General features: G+C 41.8%; 1 protein-coding gene across 2 annotated transcripts; it reads right to left on the bottom strand.

The window, feature by feature from the left end:
- Positions 1-58: 58 nt before the first annotated feature.
- Positions 59-20,834, bottom strand: gpd1l (glycerol-3-phosphate dehydrogenase 1 like). Of its 2 annotated transcripts, none has more exons than XR_014031823.1 (9): positions 20,668-20,834; positions 20,122-20,299; positions 19,889-20,029; positions 18,497-18,635; positions 16,016-16,128; positions 14,179-14,415; positions 13,928-14,034; positions 11,621-11,780; positions 59-830 (listed from the first exon to the last, which is right to left on the bottom strand). XR_014031823.1 is itself a non-coding variant. In XM_081389111.1 (9 exons), exons 1-9 carry the CDS (start codon positions 20,709-20,711, stop codon positions 596-598), a joined length of 1,287 nt encoding a protein of 428 aa, XP_081245237.1. In that variant the 5' UTR covers positions 20,712-20,834; the 3' UTR covers positions 358-595. The 2 variants fall into 2 exon arrangements, 1 of the variants encoding a protein (XP_081245237.1); XM_081389111.1 differs by having other exon boundaries at positions 358-830; positions 11,688-11,780.
- Positions 20,835-22,066: the final 1,232 nt, after the last annotated feature.

Raw genomic sequence — 22,066 nt, 5'->3', positions numbered from 1 at the left:
ACTTTTCTCAATGCTGTTCATAATGGACCAATCACATTCGCTTTCGAATTGCTTTTTTGGATTTAATGTTACATTTGTATAACAAATAATAGCTATTAAAATATATATCTAATCGATTATATAATTCAGTATGCAAATGTCTCCAATAGGGGGAAAAACACTCTGTAATATAAACAGGGCTCAATGGAGAATTCGGCTTTCTGAGCCGCCAAGCGCCTCTTGAGGAAAATAAATGTCGTGGAAAGTTATTATTAGCCAGCAACGTTTGCTGCTCAATGTAAGAAATCATGAAGGCGCGCGCTGATTGGTAATTCACAGGCACTTATTGATGACGCAAAATTTACACGCCTGGCTTTTGTGTGTTTAGTGTATGTGAAACATTAAGCACATTTACAGTTTATCGGTCTGATTTGAACTAAAACACAATGAGTAAAAAGGGTAACGTATCATGGGTGAAGCCAGCCGAACCGTCTTTTCTGAAGAAATTCAAGAATGATGTTGGTTATAAAGAAGGGCCGACAGTGGACACTAAGGTAAGTGTTGTTAGTCACATTGGTAACGCCTCAAAACATAGTGAGATGCTAGCGTAAAAATGCTATCTGAACGCATGTCTCCTAAATGTTGTCCATGTAGGCAGCTCATAGGTTTTCAGACGGCCTCTGTTGTATTGCTGTTTATTGTAGGGAATTAAGTTAATGTTGTTGTTGTTGTTGTTGCAGAAGCAGCAGATGCCGCAGTGTGATGATGGTGACAGTGCTGACAGTGATCGGGAGGACGAGATGCCGCAGGTCGTGGTCTTGAAGAAGGGAGATCTGAGTGCTGAAGAGGTTCTGAAAGTCAAAAAAGACACAAAGGACACAGACTCAGACACAGGTAATGCGTTGTACGTGCGTTGCTTTCATGGATAAGAATGTGATCAAAGTACCAAACCTTTTACAATTCTAAGTAAATTCTTGATGATGATGACCCACATACTCTAAATGCAATAATTATCTCAATTACAATTAAATAAAGGTGCATTTTATATAAGTATACATATATTTTTTATATTTATATAAGTATATATAGCTATACTCACACTTTTTATTATTTTTAACTTTCATAATTTAGTACAATAAATATTGGTACAGTATTCCATTAACTTGGTACAGTTTAATTTTTTAACGACAATGACATATTTAGGTATTCTATCTAAATATTTATTTTGTTAATTAAATGTATTAAATATTTTAGTCCTCCACATTCCTTTCTGAGTTGTTGTGTGTTGCTCAGAGACTGAATGTGGTTGATGGCAGACTTTTTTACTTGCATAAAAATGAAAAGAAAGAAGATAATTACGCAGTCACATTCTGAATATTTAAATTGCTTAGCGGCTGTTCTCAAAGCTTGTTCAATGGGAATTTGTTCTCATTGTATAGACTACTGTGACGGATTGAATTGATATTTTTTGTATCCCCATTTTATTTGTCTTTTCACTGAAGAAAATTATTCAGTAACATAGATAATTACTATTAGACAAGTTTTATTATGTGCTTTTATTTGAGACAGTGAGCAAATGTGCAATATAATTTTTCTAATTTTTCAGTTGGCTTCTTTAAATTTTATATTATTTCTGTCTAGTTACTGGTCTGTTAATGATAGTTTCTTGCGACGCATATAAATGTTTCTTATAACAAAGTTTGCAAGTAAATTTGTAGAGGTCTGTGAGTTACGATGGGAAAAGTAAAAAATCGATCCAGTCACCCTTAATGTTCTGGTGTTCAGTGAGTATAAAGTCATTCATTAAAGTAAATGCTTTCATTTTCTCCAGATGAACCGCCTCCATCTGATGGAAAGATCGTCTTTAAGAAGCCTGTCAAACGCTCCTCTGATAAATTCAAAGGCATTACGGCCAGCTCTAGCAAGAAGAAGAAGAAAAGCGAGGATGGCGACAAGAAAGAGTCAAAAGCTGGTGTGAAGGTGAAGAACAACAGTCTGCTGTCTTTTGGTGATGATGATGATGATGAGGAAGACTAGTTTGACATGGATTCAAGCATTTCTTTTGGTCAGATTGTGTCTCAGACTGATCCTTGAAATGACCAATCTCCTCTTTTAAAAATATATTTCTGTGTGTGTAGGTGGTGATAGATGTATATAGATGTTTGTGAGAGTGATCAAGTCCATGCAGCTTATTTGTTAAATAATTTTGTTAAACGGGTCATTATGAGCCTCTGAAGGATCATCAATAGCAGGAAGTAACTATATATAACAACTTCAGAATCATTAATAATGACAGTTTTTTAAAAACTGCGAAGACAAATGTATGGGCAAAAAGAGAGACAAAAACATCTGGAACAATCAGAAATGAAAATATGATAGAAAATGGAACATAGAGGTTGATTTCGAAGAGGCTATTCAGTGTTTCATAGAAATGAAACGGTCCTGTTAGAGATGTCCAACAGGATGTACATATATGGCTTCTATGAAGGAGCTGTGCAGTTACCCTTTTTATCTTTATTTTAGGTTTTTGTTTTGCAAAACGTTGACACTCAAAGTCCCTGATTCGGGGACTTTTGCAGTTGTATTTTATTATACATTGTGTCCCATTTAGAGGAAAGAAAAATGCATTCTGGAATAAAATGTTTTTACCACCATTTGTCTTGTGCTGCAACTTGAAATTCGGTGTCTGTGTTCAGGAAGAAATCTCATAAAAAAAATATACATAGGATATTTTATCAGCATTATCAGGTTGAGTGAAATTACACTTTAAGAAAAGAAAAAAAGAGGAATAAATACAGCCAATAGTGTTTGGCTCAGACACATTGATATTAATATATAACTTCCTGTATATTTTGTGGTTCTCAAACTTTTTGACTCAAAGGCCTGTCCAAAATAATATCCAAAGGACTCCTATATAATAACAGATAATACTCACAAACACATACATCATGCATTATATTTATATATATTTATATATATATTTATTTATATATATATATATATATAAATATATTATATATTACATATACAAATATATACATATATATATATTACTTAGATGAAATACCTAAATGTGTGTCATTAAAAATGATATATATATATTTTTTAATGATTTAGGTATTTCATCTAAGTATTTATTTAGTTAATCTTTATACAATATTTAATTAAATGTATTAAATACATTTACTCTGAATATTTTAGTCCTCCTCCACAACACTCAACCAACTCAGAAAGGAATGTGGAGGACTAAAATATTCAGAGTAAATGAATTTAATACATTTAATCAAATATTGAATGTGTGTGTGTGTAAATTAACTACAATTTATTTTGTAATAGGCCTACCAAAAGTTTTAATTGCATGTTCTTCAATAAAAAAAAGTTATTGAGAGGGTAAAATATTTTTATTTCAGTTTACATATTGATTGTATTTTAATTTAGATAGTTTTAATGAATTAAAACCATAAAAATAATATCCACGTAACTTGTGATTACATTTACATATTGATTGTATTTTAATATAGATAGATAGTTTTAATTAATACAATAAAGATAGTTTTAATTAATACAATAAAAATAATGTAATATGAGTTCTCTTACGAGAGGTTCTCTCGTATTGCGTAGTTGCTTACGCTACGGGAAAGCCTTTCTTTCTCGAGATACTGAAGCCAAAAATTATCCTTAATTTTTATAATCTTGTCAACGCAGTGCGGCAGCCTGCAGACCTAGGGCAAGCTAACTAGCGTGCCCATTGGCTGCCCTGCGGCAACTGCAGCAGCCTACCGCTGAGCCCTTGGCGTGACGTCACGACCAATGAGCGCGCTTGGCGCGCTTAATGCGTCACAGCCCGCGAAAAGGGGTGTGGCTTAGCGTATATAAACAGGGCTCGGAGGCTGCTTCTCTGATTTCTGTCTTTTCAGCGAAGCTCTTCGCATCGCTGCTCTCTGAGGAAGCCGCCGTCGAAACAAGCGACCAGCACGCCGAGGATCTCAGCCTGAGGACGCCGGCCGCCTTCGCCGCCTTCAGCTTTCCCTGCCTGCTTCGCTATCCGGCGATTATATCCTTTACTGCTCTGTGTTGTATGTGTTGTGTGTTCGCCCCGCGACACACTTTTGCATCTAAAAGAGCGCGAGGCGTTGTTTCAAATGCCTCGCTCATCCTGTGGCTCGTGCAGAGCCTCGCTCAGCGATGGAGACCGCCACGTGGTTTGCGCTCTCTGCCTGGGCTTCGACCACGCAGCCCTCGCCCTCTCCTCGGGCGGCTGCGAACAGTGTGAGGACTTGCCGATGTCGACCCTGCGGGCTCGACTCGCCATGTTTGACGATCCTCCACCTTCCCCGGCTGCCTCTTCAGGGCCGCGTAAGAAGAAACGGCGCTCTCAAAGGCCTCCCGAGCCGGTGGTTATAGCTGAGCGCTCGCCGGAGCCCCTCCCGCGAGCCTCGCTTTCTCCTTCTCCCCCGCCCTTCACCGACGCGCAGCGGCCGGCTACTGCCCGCACTGCCGTCGCCTCAGGGGATGAAGCAGATGACGCCGCTGACAGCTGCTCTCTGCTCGCTTCGGACAGCGAGGAGTGGTCGGGCTCTCACCGCTCCGCCTCCTCGACTCCTGAGTCTGGCAGGTCCCGCTCCAGTGTCGACGCGGAGCTTATCCGCCTCCTCACCAAAGCGGTCGACCGACTGGGATTGGACTGGTCCCCACCCAAGGAGCCCGCGCCTAACCGACTCGACGGGTGTTTTCTGCCTAGCCGCCGCCAAGCGCCAGCCTCTAGGTCAGCACCCTTCCTGCCTGAGCTCAACGAGGAGCTATCGAAGTCGTGGAGCGCGCCCTTCTCCGCTAGACTCCGCTCGTCTGTCTCCTCGGCTCTCTCCCAGGTGGACGGGGCCGCCGAGAAAGGCTATACCGGCATCCCTTCCGTTGAGGAAGCGGTGGCAACGCACCTTTGCCCGCCGTCTGCTAGATGGCGCTCAAAGTCTGCCCTGCCGTCTAAAGCCTGCAGGACCACATCAGCTCTCGCCGGCCGCGCATTCGCCGCCTCCGGCCAAGCTGCTTCTGCCCTGCACTCGATGGCTGTTCTTCAGATCCTGCAAGCCGACCTCCTCCGCGAATTGGACGAGAAGGGCTCGGATCATACAGCCTTAACAGATCTGCGCAGCGCGACGGACCTTTCGCTCCGTGCTACCAAGACCGCTGCACAAGCCATCGGCAGATCTATGGCCGCGCTCACCGTCATCGACAGACACTTATGGTTGACGCTGGCGGATATGAGTGAGTCAGAACGCGCTGTTTTCCTCAACGCCCCGCTCTCGCCCACCGGCCTCTTCGGCCCTGCGGTCAGCGGGATTGTGGACCGCTTCTCTGAAGTGCAGAAGGCGTCGCAGGCTATGAATCTCTTCCTGCCTCGCCGCTCGAGCCCAGCCGCAGGCCGCTCTCAAGCTCAGCCTCCTGCGCGCAGCTCCACACAGCGCTCGTCTCGGCCACCAACCACTTCGCAGCGACGCCAGGGCGGCCGCCCTAGGTCGCGCTCGACCAGCCGTCACAGACCGCCGCCCCCCCGGGGTCCGCGTCCCAAGATAACGCTGAAGTCTGAGCCCGCGAAGTCCTCCTAGCACCCGCAGGGAGGAAGAGATGGCTGAGTCCCGCTGCGGCCGGACCGCCATCAAAACGCCCAGCTCTGTCAGTCCCCTCAGTGCAGGCTACTGCAGCAGCTTACACCGCAGCCAACGAGCCAGTAATACCACTCGCTCGCCTGCACACAAACGCCGTTTTTACGGCGGCCCAAATAAATCTCAGAAAGAGTGTAAATTCGGGCTTTCCGGCTCCGGCCGAAGGTGTTGTAAGTGTAGAAAATGTGCCCACTCCCACATGCTCACTGCTTCACACAAACACGGTCCCCATGGTAACGCGTTCAGAGCGCTCTCTCATAAAGCGGTCACACGCCGCTCGAGTATTAAGTGTAGTAAATGTGCCCACAACTCTGTGCTCACATCTACCTGTAACTCGCTCTGCCACTCGGTTACCCCGGGCAACAGCGGCTCAAGCCGAGGGTGTTATAAGTGTAGAAAATGTGCCCACTCCCATGTGCTCACTGCTTCACACAAACAGGGTCCCCATGGTAACGCGTACAGAGCGCTCTCTCATGAAGCGGTCGCAAGCCGCTCGAGTATTAAGTGTAGAAAATGTGCCCACAACCTTGTGCTCACACCTACCCGCTGCTCGCTCTGCCAGCCAGTTACCTTGGGTCGCGGACCCTCTAAAGCTCCCAAACACTGGCCGTGTCATAAGTGTAAACCCTGCGCCCGCTCACGAGCACGCGCACTCACTTGCAGACATTATAATCCCCACGCCACTCTCGCGCCTGGGATGTTTGACAGCAAATCACGCTCCATCCGATGGGACCGAGCTACTGAACGCTGTACAGTCGGCCAATACTGTTTACCAGCCCCCGTGTTCGAGCACCAGCGGCGCGCGCGCCGCGCCTTTCTCTCTGATACAGGCTCCCCATCCCGCGCAGCACGGCGATCTGAGCCCAGAGACCATTCGACCCCTAGCTATGCATGCGGAAGCATGGGAAGCGATTCAGGGCGCGTCAGAATGGGTGCTGAAAACTATAAAACACGGCTATTCGCTTCAATTCGCTCGTCGCCCTCCGCGCTATACAGCACAGACGGAGACGAGAGTGAGTTCAGAAGCTGCGCACTTGCTTCAAGCAGAAATAGCAAAGCTGCTGCGCAAAGGGGCTATAGAACAGGTTCATCCTTCTTTGAGCGAGTCGGGCTTTTACAGCCGCTACTTCCTCGTGCCCAAGAAGGACGGAGCGTTCAGACCTATTTTAGATCTGAGACATCTGAACAAAGCCCTCATGAGACGGCCGTTCAAAATGATCACAACCAGAAAAATCCTCGCGCAGATTCGCCCAGGAGACTGGTTTATCTCTCTCGATCTAAAAGACGCATACTTTCAGATCCAGATAACTCCCCGTCACAGGCCATTCTTGAGATTCGCCTTCGAGGGTCGAGTATATCAGTACACAGTCCTGCCGTTCGGCCTGTCTTTGGCACCCCGTACATTTACGAAATGCATGGACACGGCCCTCGCTCCCCTGAGGAAACAGGGAATGCGAATACTGAATTATCTGGACGATTGGCTTATTCTAGCGCAGTCAGAGACGGAACTTGTGTCTCACAGAACAGCGCTTCTCAGCCATCTGGAGGAGCTGGGTCTCTCGGTCAACTGGACCAAGAGCTCGCTATCACCCCGTCAGTCAATTTCCTTTCTTGGAATAGAACTGGACTCGGTGGCTATGACGGCCAGACTGTCGGAGCAGCGCGCGCGCCGCATCCGCCTCCTCGCCGCATCCCTCCAAATAGGCAGCCGGGTTCCGCTGAGGACATTCCAGCGTATCCTGGGGCATATGGCCTCAGCTGCAGCAGTGCTCCAGCTGGGTTTACTGCGCATGCGCCCGCTCCAACGCTGGCTGAAAATGCGCGTGCCCCACCGAGCCTGGGCGGCCGGCGGCTTGCGAGTCAGAGTAAATCAGGGCTGCATTTCAGGCAGCCGAATGGTATCACACAGGAGTGACTATGGGAGTGATTTCACACCGGAAAGTTGTCTCGACAGACGCTTCCAACCTAGGTTGGGGAGCGCTCTTCGAAGGCAGACCGGTCTATGGCCGCTGGTCAGACCAGGAGAATCTCCTACACATAAACTGTCTAGAGATGCTCGCGGTCGAGAAAGCGCTCAAACACTTCCTCCCATTCCTCCACGGTCACCATGTTCTAGTCCGCACGGACAATACATCGGTAGTGGCCTACGTGAATCACAAGGGCGGTGTCAGATCAAAGATGCTCTGCACCCTGGCGGAACGCCTCCTCGTGTGGGCTCAGCACTCTCTGCGCTCGCTGAGAGCCGCGCATGTGCCTGGCCACCTGAACGAGGGCCCCGACAGACTGTCCAGGGACAACGTTCCCCCTGGGGAGTGGTCTCTACACCCCCAAACAGTCCAGTCACTGTGGCGACGGTTCGGCAAAGCGAAAGTCGACCTTTTTGCGTCAAAAGACAACGCTCACTGCCCAGAGTTCTTCTCGAAGAACGAGGACGCGCTGGCCCAGATCTGGCCCAGCGGCCCGTTGTACGCTTTTCCCCCGGTCTCTCTGCTGCCTCAGGTCATCGAGAGAATCAGGGAAGCGCGCCACTCAGTGCTCCTCATAGCCCCATGCTGGGAGAACCAAGCTTGGTTCCCGGATCTAATACAGCTGGCAGACTCAGCCCCCTGGCCGATACCGGTGAGGAGAGACCTTCTCTCTCAAGCACGCGGATCGATATGGCATCCCCATCCAGAGCGCTGGTCTCTGCATGCGTGGAGCCTCAACGATTACACGCTGATCTGCCAGACGGGGTCATGAACACGATCATACAATCTAGAGCCCCCTCTACGAGGCGGCTCTACATGTCGAAATGGTCAGTGTTTAACACATGGTGCACTGCTAAGGGGCTCGATCCACAGACATGTGGGGTATCGCGAATACTGTGTTTCCTTCAAGAGCTACTGGACGCGGGCAGGTCCCCCTCCACGCTCAAAGTCTATGTTGCGGCCATTTCAGCGCTCTCTGTTTCTGAGCAGGGCCGCGCATTAGGAAGGAACGAGCTCGTCATCCGCTTCCTTAGGGGAGCCAGGAGGATGAACCCCCCGCGACCCCCCTCGGTTCCTATGTGGGATCTCTCTCTGGTCTTGGAGGCCCTGAGAGCGCATCCCTTCGAACCCTTGGAAACTGTGGATATGAAATACCTCACGCTCAAAACCGTTTTTCTGATAGCTCTGTCGTCAGTCAAACGAGTGGGAGACCTTCACGCGTTATCTGTTAACGCCGCGTGCCTCGAGTTCGGACCTAATGACTCCAAAGTCATTCTCAGACCGAGGCATGGGTACGTTCCAAAGATTTTGGGCACTCCCTTCAGAGCACAGGTCATTTCCCTCTCAGACCTGCCGACGCACGGTAGCGAGGCCGATAGTAATCTCCTCTGCCCGGTCAGGGCGTTGAGAAACTACATTTCACGGTCCGCCGCTTTCAGGCGCTCGGATCAGCTCTTTGTTTCGTTTGGTGGGCGCACCAAGGGTCTCGCCGCCTCGAAACACAGCCTGTCCAGATGGATAGTGGACGCTATTGCTGCTGCTTATGCGTCTAAAGACCTGCAGTGCCCATTGGGCGTTCGAGCTCATTCCACTAGAGGCATGGCCTCGTCGTGGGCATGGTCCAGCGGGATTCCCATTCATGACATTTGTGCAGCGGCAGGCTGGGCCTCCCCCTCCACATTTGTTAGGTTTTACAACCTGGATGTTCCCGCCTTGCAGGCGAAAGTGTTATCAGTCTAAGTCTCGCGTATGCCAGCCCACTATCTGTGCGCGGGCTACGTTGTGTGATTTAGCTCTACTGGTTGAGCTGCACCATGCAGGGGATTGTCAGTTAGGACCGGCCGTGCCGCTCCTAACCCCCTAGTGTGTGCTTATGTACGGCGCTAGCCCTCTTCGGGCTGCCCGGCTCTCCGCTATCACGTTCCCCGGGCTCTCCCTGGGACTCATTCAGTGGATGCTGGGCGCGCACGGCGTTAACAAGGGCGTTCCCGTAGCGTAAGCAACTACGCAATACGAGAGAACCTCTCGTAAGAGAACGTTTCGGTTACTCACGTAACCTCTGTTCTCTCTAGAAGAGGGAACGAGTATTGCGTAGCCCGCCGTGCTCGCGCCACGAGCTCATTTCGCTTCATGCGACAGAAACCAGAGAAGCAGCCTCCGAGCCCTGTTTATATACGCTAAGCCACACCCCTTTTCGCGGGCTGTGACGCATTAAGCGCGCCAAGCGCGCTCATTGGTCGTGACGTCACGCCAAGGGCTCAGCGGTAGGCTGCTGCAGTTGCCGCAGGGCAGCCAATGGGCACGCTAGTTAGCTTGCCCTAGGTCTGCAGGCTGCCGCACTGCGTTGACAAGATTATAAAAATTAAGGATAATTTTTGGCTTCAGTATCTCGAGAAAGAAAGGCTTTCCCGTAGCGTAAGCAACTACGCAATACTCGTTCCCTCTTCTAGAGAGAACAGAGGTTACGTGAGTAACCGAAACGTTTTCAGTTCTTCTTCCACATAACTTGTGATCTGCAATCTAAATTGTGACACATCTTACGCTACTTAAGCGTAATGTTGCTTCATATTTAAACCAAGATCAATGCATTGATGAAACAAACATTTAGCACAGAGATTTTTTTATTGGTTTCTTTCAAAAGCAGCATTTGTTTAAAGTTCAGCCTTGATGACGTTAGTTAGAGAGAATACAGGACGGGTTCATAAAACAACATGGAGCAGTTTTATAGTTCATCCACTGGAGTGTTACACTGAGCTCACTGCAACATTTGCACCGTTTAATACTTTTATATGATTCAAACTGAAAAAATAAAAACAACACAGGAATAATAGACACACTGTAACAGCTACATGCTAAGAGCTAATCTTTTTGTGTTAGGTATGACCTAACGGATCTGTAAGCACAGTACAGTGCTAAAAAAGGCCATTATGGATTCAAACACTAGCTGCTCACCTAACAAGCTCCCTTGCTTGAAAACTACAGATCTCCTTCCTTCATTCTTTTCATAGTACAAATACAGATTAAATATTTTTAATGCTAATCTCCATAAAGATGCGAGTACTAAAACGGAAACGTGAACTGTTGTTCAGCTTTTCAGGATTACTACATCAACGATTAGGGGTTTCGAACAAGATGTTAATGCATTCCTGAAGCTTAGATATAAGTTTAACACTAACACAATAAAAGTTGTAGTCAACAATGTTGTTCTGTAACAAGTATTAAAAGCACTCAATCCTAAAAGGGGTTTGCTGGGACGTTGAGATGAGATTTGAGCCCCTTTTAAAGAATATATTGTCATTTAAAACAAAAACTCAAACCCAAAGTGAGTCAATTTAAATATTTTTTGAACTGTCTGAGAAATGTTCCTGACCAGTAAGGCATCTTCACATTTAAAGAAATCTAAATCTAATGTCTCCCAAAATGTTAGGTGTAAATGGCAGTTTCAACATGTATCAACATGAAACAATCAGAACTGAAATAATGAATGTGTATACTTAGTATTAAACCTAGCTTGTGCCCTTGTGTCGAACGCTGTGTAAAAGTCCCCCCCCGTTTTATGTTTTATTAAGGATAGTGGTATCGTGCTGGTTCAACAGGATATTAACACTCATGCAATTCATTGATTATAACGGAGGCGTTCTAGTCGTGTCGTTCTCAATGTGGACGTGGTGTGAGAGTTTATGATTAGATCTCTCTATTGTCATTTAATAAAAATAAAAATAGGCATTTCATCTCATCTGTCAGTGAGGTGATATTGTGGACCATCCACAAGAGGGCAGTCAGACAGAGAGAAAATAGTTCAAAACTCCATATTGGCTCAAACAGAGTGAACAACACATGGCTTTTCCAAAAGAAAAACTGAGTACATTCTGTCATGTACAAAACCTGCGAGGTCGGAGGCAAACCCCTGAGTTCAAGCCTAACCATTAGTCAAAAACTGGAAAAGAGAAGCTTAAAATATAACATTGTATAATAGAAAATGAGAAGTGTTAGAGGTAGGACCACCTAACAGACCGTAGTGGGTGGGGGTGGAGGAGGGGGGCAGTCGCCGGGGGGGTTCTGGTCCCTGTGAGACACTCACAGGTGCTCTGGATGGCTCTGCATGCAAGTGATCATGTCCTGAACCGGTTTGTCCTCGAAACAGATCTGATAAACAGCCGTGAACAGGGGGAACCTGGAGAATAATGCAGATTTGAGATGTCACCAATTTTGCAAATGCATCTTGACAAAGAACATTGTGACCTAGAGCGAGTCATTTAAATGCCAGGTTGCTCCAGGGGGATTGTTACAGCAGTAGACATGTTCTGTAAGTCACTCTGAATAATACACAGTCTGTTAAATGAAGAATAATCCAATGTATCCAGATGTTTTTTAGACGATAAAAGCGCAAATCCCACCTTCTAGTATTAGGCACACTACCGTTCAAAAGTTGCTAAGATTTGTTTAACGTTTTTGAAAGAAGTCTCTTATTGACACCAAGGCTGAATTTATTTAATTACAGTAAAATCAGGTATATTGTGAAATATTAATACAATTTAAAATACCTGTTTTCTGTTTTAATACATTTTAAAACGTAGTTTATTCCTGTGATGCAAAGCTGAATTTCAGCATCATTACTCCAGTCTTCAGTGTCACATGATCCTTCAGACATTATTCTAATATACTGATTTGATGCTCAAGAAACATTTCTAATTGTTATTATCAATGTTGAAAACAGTAAAAAAAAAATTGCAACATTATAAATGCCTGTTTTGAACAAATTCACACATCTTTGCCGAATTAAAATGTATTAAAATGTAGCCTTTTAAACGGTAGTGCATGTAAGATACATTTTTATCCAAATAAAAAAATTCAATAAAATGAACATTCTAAAGTTAGCAAGTAGCAAAAAATGTCCGTACTTTCTCTAAAATGGAAATTATCATCCAATAATTAAAATCATGTTATAATTTTGACATTCTGGCACATTTTTAAAAAGTATTTAATTGGTATTTTTATTTTGTTTGCAAGAATTACTAGAAAATCACCACACTTTTCAGATGCTTTGACAAAATAATAATTCCATACATAAAAAAAAAAAAGAGATATTCACTCTGCAAATGGCGGATAAAATGATGCATCAAAAAGAAGCACATTTATACAATTCTAGAATCAATCTCTTTTATATGGACTGTATTGCTAGGATACAATTTTTTAACTTTAGATTTTTATTCAGTATTGTATGGAAGCTTGTTTCCGCCACAAAATAATAATAAAAAAAAGATAATTCCGACTTTTTATCTCACAATTGCGAGTTTACATCTCACAATTCTGACTTTATTTCTCAGAATTGCGAGATATAAAGTCAGAATTGCGTGAAATAAAGTCGCAATTGCATGTTTTAAAGTCAGAATTGCGAGATATAAAGTCAGAATTGTGTGAAATAAAATCACAATTGCATGTTATAAAGTCAGAATTCTGACTTTTTTTCCTCGCAATTGCGACTTTATATCACGCAATTCTGACTTTATGTCTCAGAATTCTGACTTTATGTCTCAGAATTCTGACTTTATGTCTCAGAATTCTGACTTTATATCACGCAATTGGGAGATATAAAGTCAGAATTGCATGATATAAAGTCGCAATTGCGTGTTATAAAGTCAGAATTGTGAGATATAAACTATTCTAAGGTAAAAAAAAAAAAGTCCGTCTTTTTTTCCCCCCTTAGAATTGGACTTTATATCTCACAATTCTGAGAAAAGATGTCAGAATTGCGAGATATAAACTCGCAATTATGTGTTATAAAGTCAGAATTGCGTGATATAAAGTCAGAATTGCATGATATAAAGTCGCAATTGCGAGAAAAAAGGTCAGAATTCTGACTTTATAAGACGCAATTGCGACTTTATATCTCGCAATTCTGACTTTATATCTCAGAATTCTGACTTTATATCTCGCAATTCTGACTTTATATCTCAGAATTCTGACTTTATATCTCAGAATTCTGACTTTATATCTCAGAATTCTGACTTTATATCTCAGAATTCTGACTTTATATCTCAGAATTCTGACTTTATTTCACACAATTCTGACTTTATATCTCGCAATTCTGAGAAATAAAGTCAGAATTGCGAGATGTAAACTCGCAATTGTGAGATAAAAAGTCGCAATTATCTTTTAAAATGTTTTATTCAGTGGCGGAAACAAGCTTCCATAGAATTGTGTTACTTGCATGAACACGAGTCATGAGAATGTGAACCGACATAAAGGCTAATGCAAATATATAATACTATAAATAATACAGTTATAATAATATGACAGCCAAAAAATGGTTACACATACTTATCAACTAGGCCCTTCTGTTTGAGGATGTGATAAACCTCAGCAGAAGTCAATGGTCCCTGAAGCTTTTGTCCGTTTAACATCTCCTTCTCCAGTTCCTCGATGCTCTGAAAGAAAAATAAATCTGTATTGATCTTTTCTGCATCAGCAAATGTGCCTAATGCTCAGCATCTTCCTTCAATCCATAAAGCGTACATTACATGCCATCAGGCAAGTGGAGAAAGACAGAAACGGATGGCTTTTCTGTTTACCTTCCCTGTCCTGGCAAAAGCCTCTGCCACGCGACGGTTTCGTCCTCCGTAGCAGGTGGTGATGAGGTCAGCCACGCCGCAGCTCTCGAGGAATGTGGCGGAGGACACGGAATCGTCTTTGCTGAAGAGTTTGGCGAAAGCGATCATCTCCATCAAGCCCAGCCGGATGACGGCTGCTTTGGTGTTGTCTCCGCACTGCAGACCGTCACAGAAGCCAGCGCCCACCGCAACAATGTTCTAAAACAGGGACAAATAAGGATGGAAAGGTTGTTAGAATGCCAGAATGGTGCAACGCATCCAGCACTTTCCAGAAATATGGTACAAATTAATGTCCAGCCTATTAACTTAAAAGCATAAATCCTGCTTTCCTATATTATATACACTACTGTTCAAAAGTTTGGGATTTATACAATTTTTTTTATGCTCACAAGGCTGCATTTATTTGATTAAAAACACAAAAATTGTGAAATATTATTACAATTTAAAATAACTTTTCTATTTTAATCTAATGTAATTTATTCCTGTGATTGCAAAGCTGAATTCTTATTAGCCATTACTTTAGTTTTCAGTGTCACGTTATCTTTCAGAAATTGTTATAATATGCTAAAAATAATGGTAAAATAAGCAAGCAAGGGTTATTAGAATACTAAATTGGGGGTTCTGCGCAACAAACTTCTGTATTTATTTAAACAGGTTGCATCACTTCCGGTTCTTTCTTCTTTCTTTATTTCAGGTCTTTTGTATAGAGCAGTTTTACTCAAGATAAGCATAACTGATGTCCATCGCATATGCAGACTGATATCTACATTTTTTTTCCTTCTTCTTCTCACTAACATTTAGATAATAAATAAAAAAAAACTAACTAGGTTTGCTGATCACCTTAAAAGTCCACAGATATCACCGTCAGTTTGTACTGCCGTTAACACTTTCTCCGACAAACAGAAACAATGAGACATGTTTTCCTGTTTGTTTATGTGACGTTTGGCATAAAGCCTATTGGTAACTTTGGCAAATCAAATACTGATGGGCTTTACATAAATATTCTGGGCTGGACATGTCTGTGCCAACAGATGATTCGCTTAGAAAAGTAGTCCCATCTCAAAATTATGATGCAAACAACTTTACAGCTGTTAGATTTAGATTTAAGTCTATTTATCAAAGCTTAACAAAGCTATAATTTGGCTTCAGAAGACACATTTGGACCATTTTTACGATACTTTCATGGTACTTTTCTGTCTCTTTGGAGGCTGACAGCTTAAATTCCCATTCACTTTAATTATATGGGGAAAAAAGTACATTATTTAACATGTTAAAAAAAAAATCATAATATATTATGGGGTTGCAACAACATAATTTTTCATTAAAAATGCAGTTATATTTATTTACCGCCATGTCGTTCCAAACCTGTATGACTTTCTTTCTTCTGCAGAACACAAAAGAGGTTTTGAAGAATGTTGGTAACAAAACAGTTTTGGTGGCCATTGACTTCCATTGTATGGATAAAAATAATGCCACTGAGACATTTCTAAAAACTTATTTTATGCTCCACAGAGGAAAGAAAGTCAAAGTTTTGGAATGAAATGACGGTGAATGAATGATCTCTTTAGGTTGTAAAAAACCCAGAATATTTGTCAAAGCTTGCCAATGTTACAACGATTTTTACAATGTATTTACGAGGAGGAAGACAGCGGCCTTACAGCATCTAATTGTAAATTCAGCAGCGCAAGCTCTCTTCTTTACACAGAGGTCTGAGTCGTGCCCCCGAAGCCCTGCATCTCAGGTGCCTGCATCCAGATATTTCCCTTGGGATGAGCAGCAAGACAAGACTGATATTTACCTTGAGGGCTCCACAGAGCTCTACTGTGTCAGCATCATCCACCACGGTGATTCTGAAATTAGGCGTCTGCAGGAGCTCTTTGAACAAGTGGCCGTTCTCCAACACCTTACTGCCTGTGGATCGAAGAAAATGTTTGTTGAGATTTCCCATGGTGCTTTTTAGCAAGTTACTATGTGTACTAAAGTACACCCATTTAAACATGAGTGTGAATCCCATATATTTTCATTGTGTGCGTGTACGGAACACAGTTTGTTCCAGAAATTGCGAACATTGTGGTAATCTCCCTAGCAATGTTCTGCTGTATATATATATATTTTAACTAAATTATTGCCAAAAGAGCCGTCGTGTTTTGTCTATTCTTGGAAGGATACTTTGCAGAGCGTTCTCTTGAAGTGTTGCCATATCCACTTATTATAAGTGTTTTTGGGCTTGTTGTAAAGTGATCAAGTTTATGGAGTTATTAAAGTGGGAAGGTGCAGGTCGCACTAGTTTGGTCTTATTTATCTAACATCTCTATTGTGCATTTAAATATGTCATTAAAGGGGTCCTATATAGCCTTTTCACTTTTTCAACTTTAGTTAGTCTGTAATGTTGCTGTTTAAGCATAAAAAAAGACCTGCAAGGTTATAAAGCTCAAAGTCCACTCCAAAAAGATATATTTTATTTGACAGAATTCACTTTCCAAGAACTACAACGTGTTTTTTCCGGATCTTATGAAGTCATAATGTTACTCATTAAAATAATCCCCGCCCACAGAATATGCAAAAATGGGATGAGGCCTGGCTGAGCTGTGTTAGAGAAGACGACGTTGTCGCTATATCAAAGCGACACTGTTTTTTTTTTTCACCCCGCTCCCAAAACGGAGCAGTTCTCACTTTGTTGGGACAATCTGTTGTTTATGGATCAAAACTTGAAAGTATGTCTTATTATTTGTAGTTGTATTTTCTATTAACAGTTCCAATTATACGTTTTAAGTTGTTGTTACGATGTAAACAAAGGGCAGAGCTTTGCCTGCGCTCGCCTGCTAGCCAACATTAGTGTTGATGTAGTGTTTACTGTAGCTTTTGTAAGCTCTCGCTTTTGTAAGACTGTTCACCGCCCCTTAAAGGGGTGGTTGAGTGTGATTTCACTTTTCTAACTTTAGTTAGTGTGTAATGTTGCTGTTTGAGCATAAACAACATCTGCAAAGTTACAATGCTCAAAGTTCAAAGCAAAGGAAGATATTTGCTTTTAAAGAAAAGGACTACAACAAATGGCTGGTTGGGACTACATGACATTCCTCTCGGGTTAGTGACATCACTAACCCTAGAATTTACATAAACCCCGCCCCCGGGAACACGCAGTCCATGTTGAGAAGAGGAAAAGTTGTTGTATAAGAGTACATTTGTGAGTCAGCTCAAACTTTAGCATCCATCTTTTCACATGCAATAGAAAGTCACTCTGTGTGCATCTCACAACAGTTCATATATGAGCAATTTATAGATTTATTATGACAGAATATCCTAATTGAAGATAGTTAACTCCACATCAGCAACATAAATTCATCAACTAACCATTCAGAGACGTCCTGTTGCATTCTACATGTTGTCACTTCTTCTTGAGTCTCTCCATCCTTATCTGACTCCGTTTAACATTAAAGGCAGAACAGTTTCTGTCATTTTAGTGTGTCTGCGTGAGGTAATAGCAGCTGCTAACAGACACAAGCTCTTGAAACCCCGCCCTCTGCAGCAGCTCATTTGCATTTAAAGGGCCAGGCACAAAACGGTGCGTTTTTGCAAACCCTCAAAAAGTGACAACTTTAACTTGCTATATAAAAATATCTGTGGGGTATTTTGCGCTAAAACTTCACACACACACTCTGGGGACATCATAGATATATTTTACATCTTGTGAAAAGGGCATTATACCACCCCTTTAAAAAATTAACCATTAACCATTCTTAAGTCTGAATCAGGCTTGAAATTGACACCATACTTAATATTTACACCTGAGCAGATGAAACTCACGGTAAGGTAAGGGGCGTGACATTTTCCAAACACATGGTGTCAATCTCAACATACTGGGACAGCTAACCAATCACAGCACATTTCGTATTTCGGAAGGAGGGGCTTCGTCGAACTAACGACGGGTGTTCGAGCAAGACTGGGGAGAGAGGTTCTGTAATAATGTAAAATATGTGAAATATAATGTGTTTTTGAACAATCAAGCATGAAAGCATATTCTAGTACACCCCAAAAACAAAATCTAGACTAAAAAGGGCATAATAGGACCTTTAACAACTGGTTGTCCAGTTTGGTTTCGTACACAATGCTAATTTTTGTAAATGCGGTTGTCACTCCTGCAAATTACTGAACTTTGTGTATACAGAACAGGATTAAGCGTTAACAGGTGAACTGAATTTACCCGCAGTGTGTTCGTGGTCTATGTGGTTCCTTAAAAGCGCCACTATCTACAGCATTTTCACAGTTTACATTCACTCACCAATGGTGCTCTCGCAGAACTTCTCGGCCGCCACTTCATTGGCAATGTTGGCCCCCATTAGGACACTAACATCGATGGACATTTTTTCCCGGATGATGTCAGAGATGAGCTTCAATCCTTCTGGTCCTTCATCTATGCCCTACAAAGAAGGAAAAAAGAGAGAATTCTATCAACACCAACGCTCTTTTAATGTAGCATCACACCATTTCCCCCTCAGTAGATATAACTCTGAAACACAGATGTTAGGAGGACTATCTTTGCCTAATGACTCAAAAAATGAGGAGGAACACCAAAGCAGAACAAAAATAATAAGGGAGGTGGAATGAGTACACAAGAAATGGGCAGAAATCTGAAACAGAAAACAGACAAACCATATCTTTTCAAATTAAACACGGAACACTGTGAGAAATTTAATGAGGTGACTTTTCAAATAGCGAAGTGAAGAAGATACATTTAATTTGGTGAGGTACAACTACAGAGATGAAGCCCTGAGTGGCATAGTCAGTAACAGAGGAGACAAACTAGCACCAGGAGGTAATTTGCACGCAAAGAGTTTGCCAGCAGGACAGAGGGCCCTTTTTTACCCATGAGTCACTCCACATATGGTGCACTGTGCTGAGCTTTTAAAAAGACATAAAGTCTGAGACTTCTCAGCATTCTTCAGTCCTGAACATCCTGTCTGCATGGAAGAGGATTCTCAAGGTTTGACCAAAACTTGGGCTGTGTCCGAAATAGCCCCCCCTCATTCACTATTTACTACATTAGTCCACTAATATAGTTCACTGGAGGGAGTGAATGATGAGTAAGGGAATTCGGACACTGAGTGTGCCGCAAGGGATGCTGCTTTTTCATAGTTTGTGCTTGCTGTTTAATAATCATTTGAAATGTAGCAAACCTGCAGCTTGAACTCTGTCATGGAAACTACGTATAAACCTTAATTAAACAATTTAACAATCAATTAAAAAGGAAGTTATACCTGTATGGTATTACGCTGTACCCACATTAGACCAGCGGTTTGGAAAATTGATGGATGGATGGATGGATGATTCACCTGCGGGCACCATCTTCTGGTCAGGCGCGGGAATTCATTCAGTGTGCGACCCTCACAGTGCATTATGGGTATTCTCTAGCCGTTGAGCATACATCGGTTGTACACTCAGTATTGCATTAGTGCACAGTCACACACATTAGGAGCAGTGAGTAGTGAGTGAACACACACGGGGAGCGATTAGTGGTTGGGTGAGTCTTTTCCTGCCGGTAACCTTACAAGCCCAACTCTCGAACCATTAGGCCACAACGAGTCCATAATAAAACCTTCCCTCTTCGGTATAGCTTAGGAAGCCTTTCAAAAAGCACTACAAGCCAATTCTGTACAAAGCAGAGTATTCTCACTTTGATTAGTGTAATTCCACGAGCCTTCTCCGAAACGCAGCCGATCATCTCATCGCACAGTTTCCGGATGAACTGGTGAGGGACCACGAAAACCAGGAGGTCGGCACCATCCGCGGCATCCCGAAGCTGCGGCACAGCAACCTACCGAAAAAACACTATTAATCTGACACTTATTTCCACATCGGATCAAGCTAACATAAAACAATATTTATGCACCCCACCCACTGTCTTACCACATTCTCTGGGAGTTTGTAGCCTGGAAGATACTTGACATTCTCGTGCTCTGTGTTGATGATCTCAGAAAGCTTTTTGCCATTGACCATTTCTTCATACACCCACATCTTGACTGTTGTGGCAAAGCACTGGAGTTTCTGTGCATTGGAGCCAATAATTCTTGCAATAGCAGAGCCCCTTGGCACAGTACAACACAACAGTATCTTTAATCAAAATGCCAGTCTGTTGTTAAACAGCAGTTCACTGAGACGTTTCAAGCGGGGTTTACAACCCTGAGAAGCTGTTTTGCCAGCTGCAATCAAATGAGTGTTATGCAGCATGCAGCTCATCAGATCAAGTCATTAATCACTTGATTTTGCCCAGAATAACAATGTTTAACATAAGGACCTGAATATCGATATGAATACGCAGGCAATTAAACTTGTGCTCCAGCTAATGTAAGTGTTCTCTTGAGCTATAGCAGTTGGTCCACGCCATATGTTCTATATTAATCTCATTACCAATCACATATTGATCATATCTAATCATTACACGTTCATACTCACCAGTTTCCTGAACCAACAATACATACTTTCAGCGGAGCAGCCATCGCCACCTTTGCGATCAACTAACGGATAAATGTTTCAAGTAAACAATAAAGGCAATAATACTATAAAGTCAAGCAGTTTCTCGGTGGGAGGGAACGTGCTGGTCCACTATTGACTGCGTCATCGATGATATCTAGGAATTCTGGGAGTTGTAGTTTTTTCTCTCATTTCTACAGGTTTCTTATAGATGTTTAAAATAGTTGCTGTTAAAACCTTGACACACATTGGAGGATAATTTAATGCAGTTTATGTGTATAGCGCTTTTATGAAAATAATTAGGCTATCCATTCTACTTGAGCAGATTAAACCTTATAGATAAATATAGATAACAATAGCCTATTCATTAAACCTAATAGCTCATTATATTAATATTCATTACATTAATGCATCCTTATAGTTTCTTTCTTTCTTTCTTTCTTTCTTTCTTTCTTTCTTTCTTTCTTTCTTTCTTTCTTTCTTTCTTTCTTTCTTTCTTTCTTTCTTTCTTTCTTTCTTTCTTTCTTTCTTTCTTTCTTTCTTTCTTTCTTTCTTTCTTTCTTTCACAGGTTGCTCATAGAACTAACAACATTTACACCTATTCCATCTTTTTCTTTTGTGGTCAAATGTGGTGGTCAAAACTTGGAAACTTTTTTACTCCTCACATCTTTTGTTTTAGCCTTTTCTGTAAAGATTTTGATCTACTTTTGTCTCAGACCCACAATTTCAAGTGCAATGAATTATAAATTTTTATTTTATTTTTTAATATTTTTTATATATATTTTTTATATATAATATATATATATATATATATATATATATATATATATATATATATATATATATATATATATATATATATATATATATATATTTTATATATAATATATATATATATATAATATATATATATATATATATATATATATATATATATATATATATATATATATATATATATATATATCCATATAAAAATAATTTCCACGCAAAAAAAAAAAATATATATATATATATATATATATTTTTTTTTTTTTTTGCGTGGAAATTATTTTTATTATTATTATTATTATTATTATTATTATTAATTACGACATCACAGTATAATTTTCACCCCAACGAACACATAATAACATAATACAGAAAAATCATAGGTTAATCTTAAGTAAATATTAGCAGAAATTAGCGTCAAGAGTTTGTTTTAAATAAATAAATAAATAAATGATAAGGTAGGCTACGGTTTTTTTATAATTTTTTGTATATTTTTATATTTATTCATTATTTAATTTGTATTGTTTTATTTCGTTTATTTATTATTATCTCACTTATTTCATTCATTTTATAATTTCTTCGTGCCTATGATAATGAGGGGGCGTGGCTT

The sequence above is a fragment of the Scardinius erythrophthalmus genome, assembly GCF_964197995.2.
Source record: "Scardinius erythrophthalmus genome assembly, chromosome: 16".
In the NCBI taxonomy this organism is placed as follows: Eukaryota; Metazoa; Chordata; class Actinopteri; order Cypriniformes; family Leuciscidae; genus Scardinius; species Scardinius erythrophthalmus.
The sequence above is the reverse complement of the archived record's forward strand: the minus strand, read 5'-3'. Positions and strand labels throughout refer to the sequence as shown.

Coding starts and splice junctions, on each gene's coding strand:
- gpd1l (XM_081389111.1), bottom strand. CDS start 20,711: ATGGCTGCTCCGCTGAAAGTATGTATTGTTGGTTCAGGAAACTG. Junction 14,416..16,015: donor AGCTCTGTGGAGCCCTCAAG/GTAAATATCAGT, acceptor TCCCTGTTTTAG/AACATTGTTGCGGTGGGCGC. Junction 14,035..14,178: donor CTTTTGCCAGGACAGGGAAG/GTAAACAGAAAA, acceptor TTTTTCTTTCAG/AGCATCGAGGAACTGGAGAA.